This window comes from Alosa alosa, chromosome 20 (assembly GCF_017589495.1).
Source record: "Alosa alosa isolate M-15738 ecotype Scorff River chromosome 20, AALO_Geno_1.1, whole genome shotgun sequence".
Classification (NCBI taxonomy): Eukaryota; Metazoa; Chordata; class Actinopteri; order Clupeiformes; family Clupeidae; genus Alosa; species Alosa alosa.
The window spans coordinates 20647265-20666966 of NC_063208.1; the positions used below are offsets into that span (position 1 = coordinate 20647265).

The window sequence follows — 19702 nt, forward strand, 5'->3', positions numbered from 1 at the left end:
TGAATGGACATTATAGGCCAAAGAAAATAGATGGGTCTTTAAATTTGATTTAAAACTACTGATGGTGGGACAGGAATTAATTTCTATAGGGAGATTCCAGATACTACTAATATATATTTATGTATATTATTGAAGCGTTTAACATGATCCAGCTACATCTCCCTTCCATAGCCATTATTAATGCATGGACATACCCATCCCCTGCATTTATTGTGCCTTTATTTCCTCCCCCCCAAAACGACTATTGGCGACAATTGGCTACATGGCTTATTGGTGCAAAACCCCTCAAGAAACTGCATAGGTCTAAGCCAGACCTTTAGACATCTGTGGTTATTCATTCATTTTGGCTCCACAGTGCCTCTCTGTGGGAGCCAAGATGTCGTCAGTTTCTAAAGCACCTCATGTAAATACAGTTTCCTTTACAGAGAGGAAGGATTGACGACGAAGTAAGCGCTGGGGTCATAGAGGAGGTGGGAAAGGAATATTTGTAGCCTTACATTTCATAATTTGGACCTAGACTGTAGTATTGGGTATATAACGTCAATATATTAGTAGGTGCATTTTCAATGGCGGCACATAATGTTAATTCTTGTATTTAAAACGGTTTATTCTGTGTGGCTAACGAGTTCCTTGCGAGTGCGATATTTCCGTCTGTTGTTGTCTCTTGCTTGCTATGCTAGCTAGCTAACCGCCTAGATAGGGCTCTTGCTTTTACTAACGTTAATCACCTTCCTAGCTCAGGCCTAAAATTAAATATCGTTACCTGCTTTACATTATAGTCAAAAGCCAAGCGAGTAGTGGGTTTGTCGAGGTTTAAATTACATATGCTGTGTCTGTTTACCTGGCTTTATAGATGGAGGACAACATTTATTTGTCGCGAACTGAGCTAACGTCAACACTAAAGTATTAGCATGCTAGCAATAGCCTAGTTAGCTGGCAGCACAATAACATTTGCTCGATATTATTTTTTTGCTTATTATTTTACTACGGGAATATTGAACGCATTTTATGGATTTTTATTGTAGTGCTATGGTTTAATCTTGCACGATTCAAAAATAGCTCACATATTTTTCCATATTTTATCAAATTTTAGTTGGATTGCTGGATTGAGCAGACCCCAGCGGCCCGGGCCTAAGTCCGCGGTCTTGAGTTAAGTGCTTGGGAGGGCAAAAAGCACGTCAGTTGGGCTCCCAACAAGTAAGAAAGCTGCCTGCGATATCGGAGTTCGTCATGGGCGACAGTAGAGGTAAGGTGTTTTTAAGGTTAAAACATGAATACATCTGTAGTGAAATGTTCGGTGTTTGTCCAGGTTTTTATACATCTGGATGATCCATCATTTTATCTGGTTTAGTAGTTGTGCCAGCTAAATAATTTAGCGAACGTGGTAACGTTAACGTTTATCTCCCATTCCTGCAGATCTTTCTCGCCAGTGTTAAGATAACTTAGGTTATCTTACCTAGCCTATGTGTTTTTCTTTCTATGCTCAGTTGTAAACCTTTTTAAACCACATTGTGGTGACCAAACCTCCCATGATAGCCTTGCTTATCAAAAGTTGAGAAGTTTGTTAACATTGAGCACCCATAAAAGACCACAGTCTGCAAGGTTTATTGCCAAACTTCAAAGAGATTTAGGTTTTTACGGCCTTAGTTTATCAAAGAACAGTCCATTGTGATGGTGATGCAGTTTTCACCCAGACGCCGTAATCATGAATATATTGCATTAGGTATAACACGAAGGGGTTATATGACACCATTGAAGACCGAATCAGAAATCTTGAATTTCCCCTTGGGGATCAATAAAGTATCTATCTATCTATCTATCTATCTAAATACTCTGCATCAATAACTTTAATCTAATCAAAGTACTCCGTCTGAATGACTGTTGCAACAGTCATAGCTGGCTGGATGGCTAACTTTTGCAATAGTGATTTACCTTCAAATCGAATCCCAGTGGGCGTTTTTTTGCTGTCATTAACGTTTTTGGCAAAGACAATCTAACTAGACCTGTCCTCATAAGGCATCATAATCTAAACATCTCACAAAACCCTATTCATATGACTAGTCTGATGATTTATGATGGGTTTATCACTGACATTTGTATTATCTCCTCTGTCAAAAATATCATTGTTGTTGTTACTCTTACTATGAAAGTGCTTTGTGCATGTGCATCAATGTTTTCAGTTATAGCAAAGATCCGCTTTAACCCTCTCTGGTTATAGCACACTGTTCCACATTGCACTGCGCAGCAGCACAGTGGAAGTGTAGATAGTTTGCTAAATGTAGGCATATTTGTTAGACGTTTGGTACTCTCTTAATGATGAATCAAAGGTGCCTGAGCTGCTAGAACCTTTGAGGTTTTATAACCAATAGTTCTTCTGGTGAGTGCATTTGTCTACCGTGTTCCTGTTGTTTTCTCTGTTGTGTTCTGTACCTTGTTAATGGTACTTTTCATCATGGTTCATCCGTTTGCATATTCCTCTTTCCTCCCCTCCCTCTCCACTCTTCTCTCTGGTCTTTCCTTCCTTCTCTGCTTTTTCCCCTTTGCCCTCATCTGTCTTGCCCTCTTTGCTTAACATTCCCCCGCCCCTCCCCCTGCTCCCTGTCTCTCTCTCTCTGCCCACTTCAGATTCCCGCAGCCCTGACAGCTCGTCTGTGTCGTCTCCGCCCCCTGGACAACGTTCGCCCCCATTGGGTCCCTCGGCTGCTTCCATGACGTCTCTGCCGCCCATCACCTCCGCGGTGAACAGCCCTATAAGCAGCATGGGCTCGCCCTTCTCAGTCATCAGCTCCTCCATGGGCTCGCCCTGCCTCCCAGGCACACCCTCCGTTGGCTATGGTCCCATCAGTAGCCCACAGGTAAGTCTCGTCTCTACGCGCACCATCGCTCCCTTTCCTCTCTCCATACCACTCAGTGTCAGTTCTCCCATTCTCATAGATCCCCCCTTTTAGAACAGCAATCTGTTTTAAATCTTTTCTCACCTTGACTGCCAATTAAATTGAGACAGGTACTCTCTTTTTTTTACAAGGACAGTGCAATTTTAAAATGAGAGGCCAATCAGTGTGTGCTCCATACTAGTTTGGCAGTGTTTGTGTTGTCTAAACTTGTTTGCATCAGATTCAATGTAGACCTGAGGTATTTGTTTTATATAAACCTGTGTTAATGCCAACATTTTATTAATATTTTCTGACATCTCCAAAATCTGTTGGCTCGAGGGACATAAGATCTATTGCCAAGAGCTGTCACTGCTAGTAGTCAGGCAAAAGATAATGTAAAGACTTCTTATTCATCTTTCAAGCCCTGTTGCCTAGTAAAAGTAACTTTAGATATTTTAATTCTAAAGTTACTTAAAAGATATTTTAAAAAAAAAAAAGATTGTTGTATCCTAAAACATTCCTTAATTGAGGAGAACACTATTTCAGTGGTTTCAGTCTATTCACTCATGCTCGTCCTTGAGGACTGTCACATGCTCCCTCTCACGCCTCTGGAATGTATTGCAGCAACCTCATGGCACCCTTTTACCCTGAGAGTCCAAGGTTAGAAATACAGGGCCAACTCTGGTCTTGACATAGGGTGTTAATCCCTTGACTCAATTGGGAATGTCTCTCTTTATACCCAACCATTGTTGTCTGATGGTGAAAGGCCTGTTCAGGTATGACAGGTTCTGGTAGTGGGAACTTTGAGGGAAACTACCAGTGTTATGCAAATGGAAGGCTAGTGCATCCTTTAAAAAGTAATTCAAAACTTGAGAGTAACCAATATAAGAGGTAATTTCATATGTTTTCAGTCTCAATTTAAGTGCGAAATCCAACAGAGGCTAATGTAATAACTAGGCCTAGGCAAAATCTCCTAAGATCATAAGGACAAATATCACTTGCACTTTACCCATCAAGGGCCCATGTACTGAACTGTCTTAGTAAATTACTGCTTGACTGTTGATGGAGTGTGTTTTGACAGCGTGTTAGCTCATGTTATGCGTGCGTCCTTAGACACTGAGGGCCACCATCTTCCCTATTCTTTGACCCGGATATTTATGGATGATGGAGCACCATTACAGCAGTGTTCGCTGACTGGCTAGTGTATTTCTCTGCCTCTCTGCACCTCTACAATACACATTTGAATGTAGTTGCACGGAAAACACACAATACATGTGGACAAATATCCAAATGGATCAATTCACTAGATGCAAGTCACAAGGGGAAAAAGAAGTTGCCTGTATAACTAGTTTGTGGCAATGTAAGATAAAAAGCCCGAATTGCATGCATTTAGTCTTAAGGTTTTATCAATGTCAACTACCACATAAATGGATGTCTCTTAAGCAGTATATTTTATTTCCTAACTATCCATAGCATAAGAACAGTAACTATGATGCTTGACCTACTTCATTTGTTAATAGCATTCTCTGTAGCAAGGCAGCAAGAGGGAATCATGTATGTATGCATGTTTTTTTTGGAGGCAGAATAGCAGTGCTGTGATTCAAGCCTTAATTGAGCAATTGATTTACAGGCTATTGAATAGGAAAGGTCAGATGTAACCAGTTGTTGAGTGAAGTGTTATTGTGCATCATATTCAAAGAGGTTACAAGTGTTATTTGAGTTTAACGTTCTCTGTGCCGTCCCAATATTGACACGATCACTTTCGGAGAAACTCTTCCGAAACGGCCAACTCAAAATAAATAACTTTATTTACCATCAACATTTGGCCCGAAGGCAAGGGCGATGAAAAGGCTGGCTGTGTCCCAGTTTTGCGTATGTGTAGAAATGTGGGCAAAGCTTTGTCAAACTACACATTCTTAGTAAGGATTTACCAAACTATTAGGAATTAGAACTTTTCAAGATGTTAATATCTTGTTGAGATCTCTGTTACATGTTGTTTGTTTAAAGTAAGCCTTGAGAGTTCCAAAGTTTTGTAGAAGTGACTTCAGGTTTCCCTCAGAAACTGTTAATTTTTAACATCTAAACTAATATGAATAGGTCACATTTCAGAATTTTAGCTCCACTCAGACATTGCACGTGATGATAGTCAGAGATGATACAGCCCTGTCATATATGTGTTGTATGTAGGATATTGGTTCATGTGAAATATACGGGTACAGTGCATTCAGAGGGTTTTCAGACGCCCTCACTTATTCACATTTTGACACATTGCAGCCTTATTCTGAAGCGTTTGAATTAAACCATTATGGCAAAGTGAAATCAGGATTTAGATTTTTTTTTTACAAATTTATTTAGAGGGAAAAACTGAAACATTCGACTGGTGTAAATATGCAGACCGTTAGCTTTGTCACTTGAAAATTAGCTCAAATGCTACCCATTTCTGATCATTTTTGACCCTTTTTACAAATGGTTTTGAAATGCATTTTGAATGATCCGATCACAAATGGACTGCCACAACGCATCACTGTGTTTAGCATGTGTCTCCAAGGTGATCACTTGTGTTGAACACTAGATCATGTTCTTATCAGGGATGTAATCAGGGTGCACTGGCCTTTACACTACTAAAGATGTCCTGAATACTTTCTGAATGCACTGTAAATAACATGCACAGAATGTTTCCTTGACCTCTTGTAGCTTCCCCCACCCCAAGACTTAGTGTCTTCAAGAAAGGTCTTGTAGAGGAGATTAAAGGCTAAATAATATCTACAGTAGCTCACTATAAACTTAATCCAGTGTACGTAGGTGTCTGTAAATTGCCCTGCCCCACCCCACTACTTCCTCTCTTCCTCTTTCTCTGCCTTCCACCTCATCCTTTTCTTTCTGCGTTCACAGATGAGTATCTATACAAGAAGTTCAGAGGTGAGATAGTTACTCTCTCGCTCTTTCTCTCTCTCTCTCTCACTCTGTCTCTCCGTCTGTCTTTGCAATGGCTGCCTTCTCTAACCTCGTAAACCAATCAGGAAATCGTAGAATTATTGAGACTTAACCTGCTTTAACGGGGTGATGGATGACACTGCACCGTTTGTAATCAGATGTTTGCTTCTGCAGAGTCCTGGACTGTTCTCTGTACCAATGAACTGAAGAACAATAATAATGATTGAGTGAAAGAAGTGGTTAATGAATTTACTCCTGCTTGCCTCAATAACTGCCCTACTTCCAAATCAGATTGCATGATGGCCCTTTAAATCAGTGATCTATGATTTGACACAGTGATGTGAATGGTAGCCACATGTCTTAAGCAACATGCTGTGTTTGATTGATTATTTGTTGTTGTGTTCTTGTTATTTGCTAACATTTCCCATTGTCCTCTCTCCCAACCCAAATCGTCATCTTTTTTTATTCTCTTTCTTCCACCCTTTCTTTCTCCCCTAATCATCTTTCTCCATTTCTGTGTTTTTCCCCACCCCTCCCCCACCCCCTCTTCCCTTCTGTTCTCCGTCTTTCCCCCCAGATCAACTCCACGGTGTCCATGTCGGGCCTGCACGCGGTCAGCAGCTCAGACGATGTAAAGCCCCCCTTCGGCCTTAAGGCTCTGTCGGCCAACAGCCCCGGGGGGCCAATGATGTCCCAGAAGCGCCTGTGCGCCATCTGCGGTGACCGCTCCTCCGGTGAGCCCCTGCTGTGTGTGTGTGTGTGTGCGTGCGTGCGTGCGTGCGTGCATGTGTGCTGTGCTTCACCACCCTCTAGTTTGTTTTTCTGACATGACCTACTTAATTACCTGCTTTATTCTGTCACTAATTTTGTGTGTTTTTGATTTATTTTACTTTTGCCTTCCCTTCCCCTATGGTATTTTCCTTTTTATGTTTTCCTCATTTCCTCCCTCCCTTCATAACTGTCTGACTGTTCTTCTACTTCTATTTCTACTTCTCTTTTTCTTTGCTCCCTCTCTCTCTCTCTCTCTCTCCCCAGGTAAACACTATGGAGTGTACAGCTGTGAGGGCTGCAAAGGCTTCTTCAAGCGCACGGTGAGGAAAGACCTGAGCTACACCTGCCGCGACAACAAGGACTGCATGGTGGACAAGCGCCAGCGCAATCGCTGCCAGTACTGCCGCTACCAGAAGTGCCTGGCCATGGGCATGAAGAGAGAAGGTAGGTTTGCCCGGCACACACACACACACACACACACACACACACAGACACAAACACACTTTCACACTCACATTGATCAGGTGAAAGAACTGGAGCTGTGTGTGTTGCCTCTAAGCCAGACACTATTCATCTGCCTGGATACACCTCACCTTACTTGCACTCTCACACAAAACATCACAAAGGCTGTTGTTTAAAGAAAAGGGAAGATCAGTAGTGAGTCACTGTCAATAGACAGAGACAGAGGAGACGGTCTACATACCAAAGATGGTTTGCCTCTCTCAGATGATATAAAACAGGATGATTCCTAGTGGGGAATGTGGAACGCTTCCCCTGGTTGCAATCCAAATTTGCACATGCTAGAGGCTAGTTCACATCTGTTTGAAGAAGAGAATAAATTAACTTCAAACAGACGAAACACACCCAGACATAAATCACCATCAACAAAACTACTACAGAACAGATTCGGAGTCATGTGCACTCATTTACAAGCTTTACTTTCATATGGTGGGGGAAACATGGTACAAATTCCTCTTGCAGTCACACATGTACATGGACACACTCCCTCCAGCCATTGTGTTCAGAGGGAGGAGAGAAAGAGAGCGGGCACACCTCACTGTTGTTTGTCTAGTTGGATGCCATTGACCATTTCCTGCAATGGCCTCTGTCACTTAACTCCTCAGTAATGTAGTGAAAGGACTTGTCTTTTTCTGTACTGCCCATTATAGTCATTCTGAGGACTAAACGGTACCGTAAAGCTAAAAGACGTGTACATGACCATACTTAATGACTTTTAAAGATAAATGCTAGCAGTTAAATTTGATTAGAAGGCTGTAGGGTCGTGCACAGATAGACTCCTCCATATGTGGCGTTCTTTGCGCCGTGTCCTGACGAAGCAGAAGGGCCCTTTGAGCTGCCGTTAATGTATGCGCTCATCTGGTAGAAACAAATGCATTTGCTTGCATTTTCGGTGATACACTTCACCTGGAATAAGACTGAGGCCCCACCCCTGAAGGACGCTCTGTGCATGCCCCTATGGCGTTGGTAGGTAACTGTTTGCTGTTTTCTGTAGTGTAACGTTTGAAAATCTACTGCTTTCTGTGTGCGGGGGGGTTTAAGGTGTCTAGTGTTTGCTAAGCAGTAAAGGGAACTGGTAGAATAAGTGAGGTAAGGAGTGGAGAGAGGGAGGGAGAGCCTTGTAAACACTAACCCCTTTCCCTCCTCTCTCCCTCTTTTGTTTCCTCCCGTTCTCTCTCTCTCCCTCCCTCTCCTTCTGTAGTGGTCCAAGATGAACGACAGCGATGTAAGGAGAAAGGGGGGGAGGGGAGGGTGTGTGTGCGTGTGTGTGTGCGTGCGGGTGGGCGTGAGTGTTCAGTGTGTGTGTGTGTGTGTGTGTGTGTGTGTGTGTGTTGTTCAGACGTGCTGTGGGCTTTGATATGTGTTTGTGTGTCAGTGAGAGAAATAAGGGATATGTATGTAGATAGTAGAAAGCCATTAGTTCATAACTGATGGTCAGAAATGGACCACATATAGTGGATGAATACATTTCTCAAGATAACCCATACTATTGCCTGATGTTCTTAAGATGACTTTAGCTTTGACAAAATTATTTCAGTTTAAGTCTAAAAAATGGCTACATCTGTAAATGCTCACTTTAGTGGCCCTGTTCCATTTCTGCTCATTTGTACTGCAGTGGTAGTTTAAGAGGCATGCTCAAGTGTGTCAAGAACTAACCAGGAGGCACACGTATTTGTATTTTTTTCTCTCTCTCTCTGTGTTGTTTCTCTCTCGTTCTCTGGCCTTTCTCGTCTTTTTCTCTATTCTATTTTTTTCGCCGCTCCATTCCCTCGTTGTCCCTGTCATTCCCTTCTTCTTCACTGTCCCTCCCTCTCACTTTCTTTCTTTCTTTCTTTCTTTCTTTCTTTCTTTTCTTTCTTTCTCTCTCTCTTTCAACACTTCAAACCCCCCTTTCTTTTCCTCCCCCCTCCTGGCACTTTCACTCGCTTCCATTTCTTTGCGTTTTCTTTTTTCTATCGCTCTTTTTTTTCCCCACCTCCTTGCTCTCTCCATTGCTCCTGCTCTCCATGGTGCGCTGCAGCCGTTCAAGAGGAGCGACAGAGAAACAAGGAGCGGGAAGGCGACGTGGAGTCCACCACCGCTGCCAACGAGGAGATGCCCGTGGAGAAGATTCTGGATGCCGAGATGGCCGTCGAACAGAAGACTGAACTGCACGCCGATGGGAGCTCCGGGGGAAGCTCTGTAAGTGTGTGTGTGTGTGTGTGTGTGTGTGTGTGTGTGTGTGTGTGTGTGTGTAAATGCATGCACCTCATATCACATATCTCACGTACCTTCTTGTAATATGGTGTTGCGTCACTTTGGAAGTTGATAGTTTAAGTAGGGTTTGCATTGTGCACTATGGCCATGTATGCCATGTTTTCCATTGTCTCATGCTCTTTGCACCAAGATATTTAATTGACTAGCCCATATTATGCAGCCTTTTATTGCTTCACATTGTCACTTTTTTGTCTTCGCTCTCTACTAGATTTTAGATAAAGCTTGTCGAAAACTATTTTGGACAAGTTTTCATCTGTGACCTTTCCTCCTTCTTTAGCCCAACGACCCAGTCACCAACATCTGCCAGGCGGCTGACAAGCAGCTCTTCACGCTGGTGGAGTGGGCCAAGAGGATCCCCCACTTCTCTGAACTGGCCCTGGACGACCAGGTCATCCTGCTGCGCGCTGGTATGGCCACTCATTGTTTACATACATCCTGGAAACCATTTGGTCATTTAGATATAGATTTCTTTGCTCGGATATACTTTACCAGTAACCACAGTTTTTTCTGTTTAATGTGTTTAGGCCAGTTGCCTTCTAATTTGTCCTTCAATCTAGAAGTACAACCATTGCCTAGCCTTTAGACAAAGGGAACTCTTGGAGTTTTCAGGGAGCTGTAGAGTGGTTGTATCTTATCAGAGGGTATATCAGGTCTGCTAAAGTAAGATGTGTTGCCTTAGGCCCATAGTAAGTGGCTGGTTTCAGATTGTGCAGAGGAGCAGAGCAACACAAGATGGCGCCCATTAAGCACAAACTCTACCGCTGCAGTGTGAATGTCCGCGCACTGAACTGCGGAAGCCCCTTGTGTGTTTGTATTGCAGATTCCTCAAACACTGATAATTCGACTTGATGTAGCTGCCTGCAGTGGTCTGTAGCTGACTGCATGACGTATGCACAATGCCGGGTTCAAAACGTATCAGAATCTCAGAAATAATCACGTTACGCAGTCAGCTTAAGACGGCTGCAGGCGGCTACATCAATTCAAACAAGCCTATTGCTCATTGTCTCCGATCTCATCAGTGCCATTGTTTGAGCGCCTCATTTGTCTGTTACACCCATCTGTCTCTGCATGTTTCTCAACCTTTTTCCTCTTTGTCTCTCTCTCTCTCTCTCTCTCTCTCTCTCTCTCTCTCTCTCTCTCTCTCTCTCTCTCTCTCTCTCTCTCTGTCTTCTCTCTATCTCCTCTCCATCAGGTTGGAACGAGCTCCTGATTGCCTCCTTCTCTCACCGTTCCATCACTGTGAAGGACGGCATCCTGCTGGCCACTGGCCTCCACGTGCACAGGAACAGTGCCCACAGCGCAGGCGTAGGGGCCATCTTTGACAGGTAACACACACAGACACACACACACACACACACACACAAAACACTAATTATCATCTTTGATTATACTCACACAGGCACATAGAAACACCAGCCTTAGCAGCTTGGTTTTACTACACCAATTTGAGACCTATACTTTATTTTTGTTTTTATTTAGTTAAATAATTAAGTGGATAATTGCAAAAGAAGATTCTATAGTAAAGATATGTGTTGAATTTCTAGACTGCAGAAAATAACATGCTGCAGTATCATAAAAAAAATGTTTTATATGTAAAAGAGATTGATTAGGTGAAGACTTAAATCACTGAAAAGCACTAACCTTAATTTATAATGTCATTATCTGTTGTGCAATTTGAGTTGTATTGTCTGAGTGCGGTGATGCCATACCTCTCTCCACCACCTGAAGGTGCTGACGGACGAAAGGGCTTTGGGATCTGGATGGGGTGGATGGGAGGGCGAGTTGGTGGGCGGGGTTGGATGACGAAAGAGGTCCTCTGCCAACAGGCTCTGCAGGCTTGTGTCTGGGTCTCCATCTGGGCTGAGGCTTATGCCATTGCAGCTCTCTCTGTGTAATGGTAGACTCTCAATGCATGTCAGAATACAGGCAACTAATGCTGTCCTCACCCACAAACATGCATACACAAAACAGAGACTCTCTTACACACACACACATACTGGTCAGGCGTCAGGCAGGCAAATCCTCTCACACTCATTCCAAATGTCATAGTCCTCCTCGTATAGACAGGTGCCAATATTGATGGTGTCTGTTACTGCCCACGGGATAATCACTAAGTGTTAATTCGCTGTTTATTACACAGCAATTACATTGTTATTCATGACTAAAGATCATTATCACTGTGGGGTTGGTTGCAAGACTCCATTTCCCACCCAACCAAGTCTGGGAATAACTGGTTGCAGGCTGTTGTTTCCAGAGACAGTTTTCAGTCAGTCTCATTGTGATGTTGATGTTTGCACATTTTTTAACTCATACATTTTTCACATGCTCCTGTACAGTATTTTAGCGCAAAACAATAAAAAAAAAGTAGGCAATTTGACCTAAAACACCAGATTGTATTCTCAAGTTCAGCTCCTTACTGATTTGCTCTTGATGGATGTTTGTCCTCTCACCTATCATGCCTCTGCTTCCTGCTATGCTCTCATTGGCTCATGCTTTCTCAAATGACCTTTAACCCATTGTGCTGATTGGATTAAAATGCTGCTATAAAAGCTCTTCATGTCCTATTCCAGCAACCCTGACCTGAGACTTTGTCACTTTCAGCAACTTAATCAAGTCTCCATGTTACATTCTGGAGGGAACATTACTTCCCCCATTAACAGTATTGCCTTCAGGTCCCGATGATCAATGCCTTGATTTTAAAATGTTTGTAAACTGTGCAAATTTGTAGTTCCCTTCCGATTTGAAGCATCCATAGTTGTGTGTGCTATTTGTGTAGAGGCAAATCAGATCTCTCTGAGGGTGATTGTTAAACAATGTCCCGTCTTAAGGCCTGCTCCACCCTCCAGAAGGTGAATCATTCCAACATGCTTTGTGCTTTTATGTCCTCCCCACCCCTACCCCCCCTCCCCCACCCCCCACTATAAACAAGAGCCTGTAGCTTGTTACTCCTTACAATCAGGCCTCCAAAAAAAGATAACCTAAAAAAGTGCGCAGGGAGTCTGAATCTGAATCTACTGGCAACCATTGTAATAACAATGTAACTGTGTAATGGCATTGTAATAACACATTGTGATTGAACACACAGGGAGAATGCGCACAATGCTGAGGTTCGGGCCATATTCGACAGGTAATGTCACAACACCGTACGACGACACAAACAGCACAGCCTTTTCTTGACCCAGAGTGATGTTATGGTGACAGAGCCTGTTTTTTCTGAGGTATAGGGATGTTTTCTCTGTGTCTACATGTGTGTATTTTCCGCTATGTGTCCCTGCCATGTCAGCGATGTGTTCGCTAAAGCCAGGAGTTAGCAGGCTCACTATCCTTTGAAACATGGACATTCACAGATAATGGTTACATAGAGACATAAGACCTCATAAGACCTTTGTAGATCATGCAGACCTTTTGTCTACAAAAAGACCCAAAATGTGCCATCTTTGACCATATACGGAGATCTAGGTACCATCTTTGACCATATAAGGAGATCTGGATTTCCTCATATGGGCAAACATGGCAGCTTGGGTGCTTTTGGTAGGCAAACTTTAGAGGTCTGTGGTTAATATGGCAGTTTACTGTATTTTTCTTGTCAAATGAGACAGCATTCTTACAGTGCCAGTGGAACGATATGTACTTTTTCTTCTGGTAGAGTGTCACAAAATGCATGGGGTGTAATTAATTGAAACTATAAGATTTTCCTTTCCCAGTATAGCAGGTTTATTCCTATTTGGATGTATGTGATTTCCAAGATTGTCAGCTGAGTGAGGTTGTGAATATTCTGTTCTGGGGTTTTGAGGTTTTTCTGTTGATGCTGATGGATACCAAAAGAGTGTAAGTGGTGGTCAGATATGGTTGTTTATTTCACATGCATAATTGAGTCTGCTTTATTGCTTCCCTTTACTTTATATTTACTTACTAATTTAATTACAATATACTTCATTTTGGTTGTAAAATTGCTTAGGGCAGGGTTAAATGAGTTAGAAAAAACAGGTAAATAAATATGATTTAAAAAAGTGAGCAATCGTCTTTCCTTGGCTGAATGGAATGTGTTAAAAGTGTCGCTGGTGAAAGATGATGTCCCACTAACCCTGACCTCCTCTCCTCACTCCCCCCTTTCCCTCTCTGTCCTGCCCTCTCTCTCTCTCTCTCTCTCTCTCTCTCTCTCTCTCTCTCCCTCTTTTCTCTCTCTCTCTCTCTCTCTCTCTCTCCTCTCCTGGTCGGCGCTGCAGGGTGCTCACAGAGCTGGTGAGTAAGATGCGTGACATGCAGATGGACAAGACTGAGCTGGGCTGCCTGCGCGCCATCATTCTCTTCAACCCAGGTGCCGCACCTCCCTCCCATCCATCTGATGTTTAGTCTTATAAATGTTATATTTGAGTTATATGTGATGATTTTAATATGTTGGAGACAGAACACATTTTGTACAAATGACAACCATACCATGAAGACAGCTTGTTATGTTTTAGACCATAACTTGCTCTGTTGCTTTTCTCATTAGTTTGCCAAGAATTTTGTGTATTTGTGTAAAATTGGGACTTTTGATAGCTAACATTAAGAGGTGAGAATGCAGGTTTCTGCTATCTGTATCCTCTTATAATCACATTTAAACCATTCCACTGAGTTCTTACAAATGTTTCTACGTGTGTGTGTGTGTGTGTGTGTGTACTCAGATGCAAAAGGCTTGTCCAGCCCCAGTGAAGTAGAGTTGCTGAGAGAGAAAGTCTATGCGTCCCTGGAGGCCTACTGTAAACAGAGATACCCTGAGCAGCAGGGCAGGTAAGGACCTCACACCCACCCAGCAGCTTCTGTGTTGCATAACAGAATTATTGCTTCTACTGATATGTATGGCATCATGTTAGAATAGGTAATACAATCGAGATCTGTTTTGGACCAGTTGGTGTTTTAGAGAAATTGAAATGCTTCCTGAATCTCAGTATAGAATTTTGTTTTTGTCATTTAATCAAGATTTTAAATTTGAGGTGTGTTTTAAGCCTCTCTTCTCATGTTAATTGTTACATTGCTACAATCATCATCATACTTACCTGACCTGAAGCACACAAACACAAATTTCCAGAGTTGGACACTGACTCACTGAATACTTTGCCTATCTCACGGTTAATTTGTCAGACTAAAGAAAGCCCCCTACCCCCTCCCTCAGGTTTGCTAAGCTCCTCCTCCGACTGCCAGCCTTGCGCTCCATTGGTCTGAAGTGTCTGGAACACCTGTTCTTCTTCAAACTGATTGGTGACACCCCCATCGACACTTTCCTGATGGAGATGCTGGAGGCTCCGCATCAGCTCACCTAAACCGGCCTGACCCTGTCCGGCTTCATCCACCTTCTCACCAGGGCTACCCGGCACCCTGCCCGCCTGTGGACCTCACCGAGGCCGCTGGTTAAAAGAGTTCCACTCACATCCTACTCCGCTCCTCTTTCTCTTCTGTCTTTCCCCGTCTGCATCCCTCTGTCATCCGTCTCTCTCTCTCTCTCTCTCTCTCTCTCTCTCTCTCTCTCTCTCTCTCTCTCTCTCTCTCTCTCTCTCTCTCTCTCTCCTTTTCCCCCTAAGTTGGTATTGCCCCAGAGAAAGACCCAACACTGTCGAAAAAAGAAAAAAAGCAGACAAAAAAAAAATCACTTTTGTTTCCTCCTGAACTGAAATAGTATGTGAAGTTAATACACACAGAAACCTTTTTTTTTTTTTAAAGAATGTACCTATAGTTCCAAGTACACCACAAACTTTGCTTATTTTTTTCCTTTTACCTTTAGATTACTGTTTGAGAGCCTCCTGAGGAAATCGCTGGATAAATCCAGCCCCCTGTAACCCTGTGTGTTACATGAGCATACAAAAATTATGCTCAGTTTCCTTCTTTTTCTTTCCTTTCTGGACGGTTTGTTGGACTTTTGGGTTAAAACCCCCGAAGCCCTGCTCTCAGGGGGGAATGAATTTGCATTGGACGATTGCTTGACCTCTCCTCTGAACTCCTATTGGCCGGGGTACATCTGACGCTGACTGGCCCGACCTGGCCGCTATCGAATCTGGACGTGACCAGAACGTGACCGCTGCGTACATGCAATGTTCAGGCTTTAACTTTGAATGAATATTTTCTAAGTACTGTACTCATGAAATGAGGCGAAACCTGTTTTTAAAGGCAGTGAAAAAAAAAAAAAATCAGGGTTGCGCTTTGGTTGGCCCCGAACAAAACGCAAAGCTAAGGTTTTTGACTTTGACTATTTGGAAATGGTGTGCTGTTAAGGATTTTTTTTTTTTTAAAGGCTGGACATGAGTTTGCTTCATGTCTGCGCATGGATGGGGCGGACAAATCTTGTTCTGTGTTTTGTTTTTTTTTGTTTGTTTCTTTTTCATTTTTAATTGAGCCTTGTTACCGAGAGCCATTTTTCTTTTTTCGCACCATATGCAAGCTTTTTCTCCCATGATCATGTGCTGTTCTCCACACACGTTTATCAGTTCTCACCACCACCAACCGTTATGTACTCAATACACAGTTCTGGACTTCTTAACTCTAACATCCAGGAGAGATATGTATCGCAGAAAACCTTGACCTTTGACACTGTAATCCCCAAACATCCAGCATCTCTTCCATGTTTCTGTGATGAGTCACATCACTTGGTTCTCTTTTAACTCTTGGCGAAGAGAGAGAGAGAGAGAAAGTTCCTCTGTGAAGATTTTACTGTTGCATCACAAACTGAAGAGGAACCAACCTCCTTACATATGGACACATCCTTGTCTGCATGCTAAAATGGCGGTGTAAATTTTGTCGGTTCAGGACTCTGGACTCAGAGTCTCTCTTCCAAGACAGTGCAGTCTAGCAGCCATGTTGGATGGAGTTCTATTGCAGGACACATTTAGTTGCTTGACATACATTCCATTCCTACCGGTGCACTACTCTTGAGTGGCCCCACGTTTGACCCCATGTTAGTGCTGTGACAGGTTAGTTTTACGACAGCTTGCTGCCCCTCACCTTGTAGCATAGCCAATGTATCCTGAGAATCAACTTTGCTCCATACTCTGGCCTGCAGAACAGAGGCCGGTGGAGTTTCTTTCCGTTACGTCAGCCATGGTTTCCGTTGTAATCACATCTGGATCGGGTGGTTTCTTGAAGCTCGTCCCATCAGTTAAGGCACGATCAGCAGCAACGACTGTCTATGCATTCGGTAGGAGTAGATGATACTCACGTGCATAATGGTGCACAATTTATGCAAACAAATGAAGACACAGTTGTTCACCGCACACACACGTCCCAATAGACTGTAGGTTTTGAGGTTCATGTTTATAAGTGGTTGAATTCTATAAAGATGATAGTTGTAGACCAGCTCAGACAATTTAGTTGTCTCCCTTGCTGAGTTTAGACCCATCGTGGAGTGCTGGTGCTTATATTGTGATCTTTTATTCACTTTTTTAGAGCACCGGATAGATCACTGAAAGACGACATGGTTGTATTTACATGAATCAAAGATGCATCAAAATCTGTGATAATTTAAGACAGAGGAGTATTGATAGATGAAACTGGTTGGCCATGGGGTTACTTTGGTGCTAATTCCAGAAACAAGTTCAAGCAGGCACACATGTCCGTTACAATTGCTCACACACACACACACAGTCACACTTTCATATTGTATGCAAGTAAACAGTCAGTCTCAGGCTGTCTTCATTGTAATTGCAAATTCTACTGAGCAGAAATATTTAAAGGCATATATCTTATCACTGGAAGGGGGTGTGGTGAGGTCTTTTAGGTATTGAATGCAAGAGGCAGATTCCATCACATGAACTGGCTAGGTTGGTGATTTGCCGTTTTGAAGGTAAAAGCACCTGTGCTTCTGGATGCGAGTGCTGTAATTGACAGGTGAAAAGAAGCAGTTGTGGTGGTGTGTGGTTGAGTTTTTAGGTTGTGAATGTATAAGGGGCTCGGCAACAACTTCCTATTGCATCTCCTGCGTGAGTATTTGGACTTACCTGATGTTCCAAGTCAATTCTGCATGGTCTGTGTTCCAGGAATTCTCTGTCGCTGAGAAAGCTTCCCCACTGTTATCAGGCACACTGCTGGTTATTATAGGTGATGAAAGTCTTTTTGTTGATAGTTGTGTTTGGAGCTGGTTTGACATCCTGCCGTTCAGTGGGACAGAGGTCCTGAAACTGATGTCCTTTCCCGTTGTCACAGTAAACTGGATCCATCATTACTCAGTATGTGTGATTGGGAGCCTCCCTCCAAATCTATCTGATGTTACAGAGGAGGTTCCCTTAATTGGGCGAGGCTCTTGTTTTGTGATATATGTATGTCGTTTGTTTGGTTTGGTTTTTTTTTTTTTTTTTTTTACCAGTGGGTACTCAGTCATGAGTTTTTTTTTTTTTTTTTTTTTTTTTTATTTCAGCAATTAGTGGGCTTTTATCTGTGTGGAACCAGGCCCTTTGGCAAATTGAACGACTTGTGTTGAGCATAGGTATTTGGGAGTGGCAGCGGGGCAGGATGGTTGGTGTTCATTTGGGTAGAGCATGGGAAGAGAAGATGCCCACAGGTTGATGACGTCAGCTCAGACCTTGTCTGAGTTGCAGCAGCCGTTCGATTGTGGCGCCCCCTGTTGCAGTGGGTGATGTTGCGCTGTCGAGGACTGCTAGGCGTGCCCGAGCTTGAGGTCTATGCACAGAGACTTACCATCCAGCCTCACACCCTTTTCCATGCACACGTGTCTATATTTATATGTTTTTAATCATGCTTCGAAAAGAAAAGGAAAAAAAGATTGGTCAAAAACGCCAAGCTGGTTAATGTGACGCAATGCTTATTTATGGAGCTGGAGCGCCCAATAGCAACGAACAAAAATTCCCACTAGTTTTGTTTGTGTCTTTCCTCCCCAACTCTCTTTCCACCTTACAGGACAACAACACTGCCAAAACAGATGATGCAAACTTTGAGGGAGGGAGGGAGGGCAGGGAAGGGACAAACCTTAAGCTTGCTTGTATCTGTGGGCCTGGCTGTGCAGCTGAGCAGTCACACCCACCCCATCCCCACCCCCTCCCCATCCCCTCTTCATAGATGTGAAGCTCCATAAAGCAGAGAGAGGGGCGGGGGGGGGTCATGGAGATTCAGGTGGAGGAGAGCTCCAACTGGTGCCCTCTCTTCCAAATACCCTGGGTGCTTTTTTTTGTTTGTATGTCTTTCTTTTATTTTCTGCTCCTCTGCAGAATGCCAGAAGAGTTAGGCCCCCCTGGCCTGTGAGAATATGCACGACATTGTGGATCCCTGCACCACCTATGCCAAGGTGTAGAGTTTTAGGTGGTGGCTGGGACCTTACTTGTCTTGACTGTGTCTGTCACAAAAAAAAAAAAAAAAAAAAAAACTTAAAGAGTGTGTTTATGTGTACACAGCGATGGGGTGCACTGTGCCAGAGTGTGTTGGACTCTTATCTTTTAAAAAAAAAAAATGAAAAAAGAGAAGAAAATTGTGAATATGAATGATTCTATTCAGAACCTAAAGGTGCACCACAAGAGCCACACCTCTAAAGAGTGACCCCTCGCCAGGAATGAACTTGAGAAGGGGTGGGGCAGGAGAGCCCCACCCCTTATTGGGCGTGATTTATCTTTTCAGAGGCAAAGATCGATACACCTTATTTGCATAGGGTGAGACGGACTCTTGAGCAGGTATTGATAGTTTAATGTTAATCGAATAAGAAAAAAAAGTACTATTTGTTATCTTTTTGTTTGGTTTTACTTTAGGCATAGCAATTTTTCTTCTCTTTTGTCTCCCACACAAAAATAAAATTAAGAAAGGAAAAAACGACACTGCTTCTTTGTCTGTCTGGCGGCTTCCACTACCTGTGCTTTCACATCCGTGTGTCTCCAGGAGTATTACATGCGCAAGAACCCTTATGTCCAGTGGGAGAGTCGCTTCTTTTTTCTGTTTCTCTTTTTTTTTTTTTTTTTTTTGTCCACTTCGTATATCTCTCTCTGACTCCAGCATAAATGTGGAAATGATTGAATATTTTTGTGTGTTTTGGGGGAAGAACGTGAAAAAGAAATGATTTCTCTTTTGTCATTAATTCTGAAACTGTTTCTGTTTGATGTATCATGTCTGAGTAAAGATTTTAATACAGTATTCTTTTGTCATGTTTTTTTTTTTTTTAGGCTATGTGATATCCTGGAGTTTGAATTTGTTGTAATTTGAAACTGGTTTTACTTATTTTCATCATATTGCACGCTGTTAGTGTCTGTTTCCCATTCAAAACTTTCATTACTTTAGCTTGACAATATTTTGTCCCAGCCTTAGAAGGCTACTATATTTCAAAGTTAGTTAAAATTAAGTCCAAATGTGCCATACTTTACTCCACAATCACAAACGTGTTT

General features: G+C 42.8%; 1 protein-coding gene across 5 annotated transcripts; it reads left to right on the plus strand.

Moving 5' to 3' along the window:
* The first annotated feature begins 366 nt into the window (after positions 1-366).
* Positions 367-19454, plus strand: rxrba (retinoid x receptor, beta a). 5 transcript variants are annotated; one of them, XM_048229689.1, is made up of 14 exons: positions 367-470; positions 1094-1246; positions 2626-2855; positions 5766-5792; positions 6385-6541; positions 6843-7022; positions 8299-8322; positions 9118-9278; positions 9631-9760; positions 10546-10678; positions 12439-12480; positions 13580-13671; positions 14021-14126; positions 14509-19454. In XM_048229689.1, exons 2-14 carry the CDS (start codon positions 1231-1233, stop codon positions 14654-14656), a joined length of 1446 nt encoding a protein of 481 aa, XP_048085646.1. In that variant the 5' UTR covers positions 367-470; positions 1094-1230; the 3' UTR covers positions 14657-19454. The 5 variants fall into 5 exon arrangements, with proteins under 5 accessions (XP_048085646.1, XP_048085650.1, XP_048085649.1 ...); XM_048229691.1 differs by having other exon boundaries at positions 428-446; XM_048229690.1 differs by having other exon boundaries at positions 431-551.
* The last annotated feature ends 248 nt before the right edge of the window (positions 19455-19702 follow it).

Coding starts and splice junctions, on each gene's coding strand:
- rxrba (XM_048229689.1), top strand. Junction 7,023..8,298: donor CATGGGCATGAAGAGAGAAG/GTAGGTTTGCCC, acceptor CTCCTTCTGTAG/TGGTCCAAGATGAACGACAG. Junction 14,127..14,508: donor TACCCTGAGCAGCAGGGCAG/GTAAGGACCTCA, acceptor CCCCTCCCTCAG/GTTTGCTAAGCTCCTCCTCC.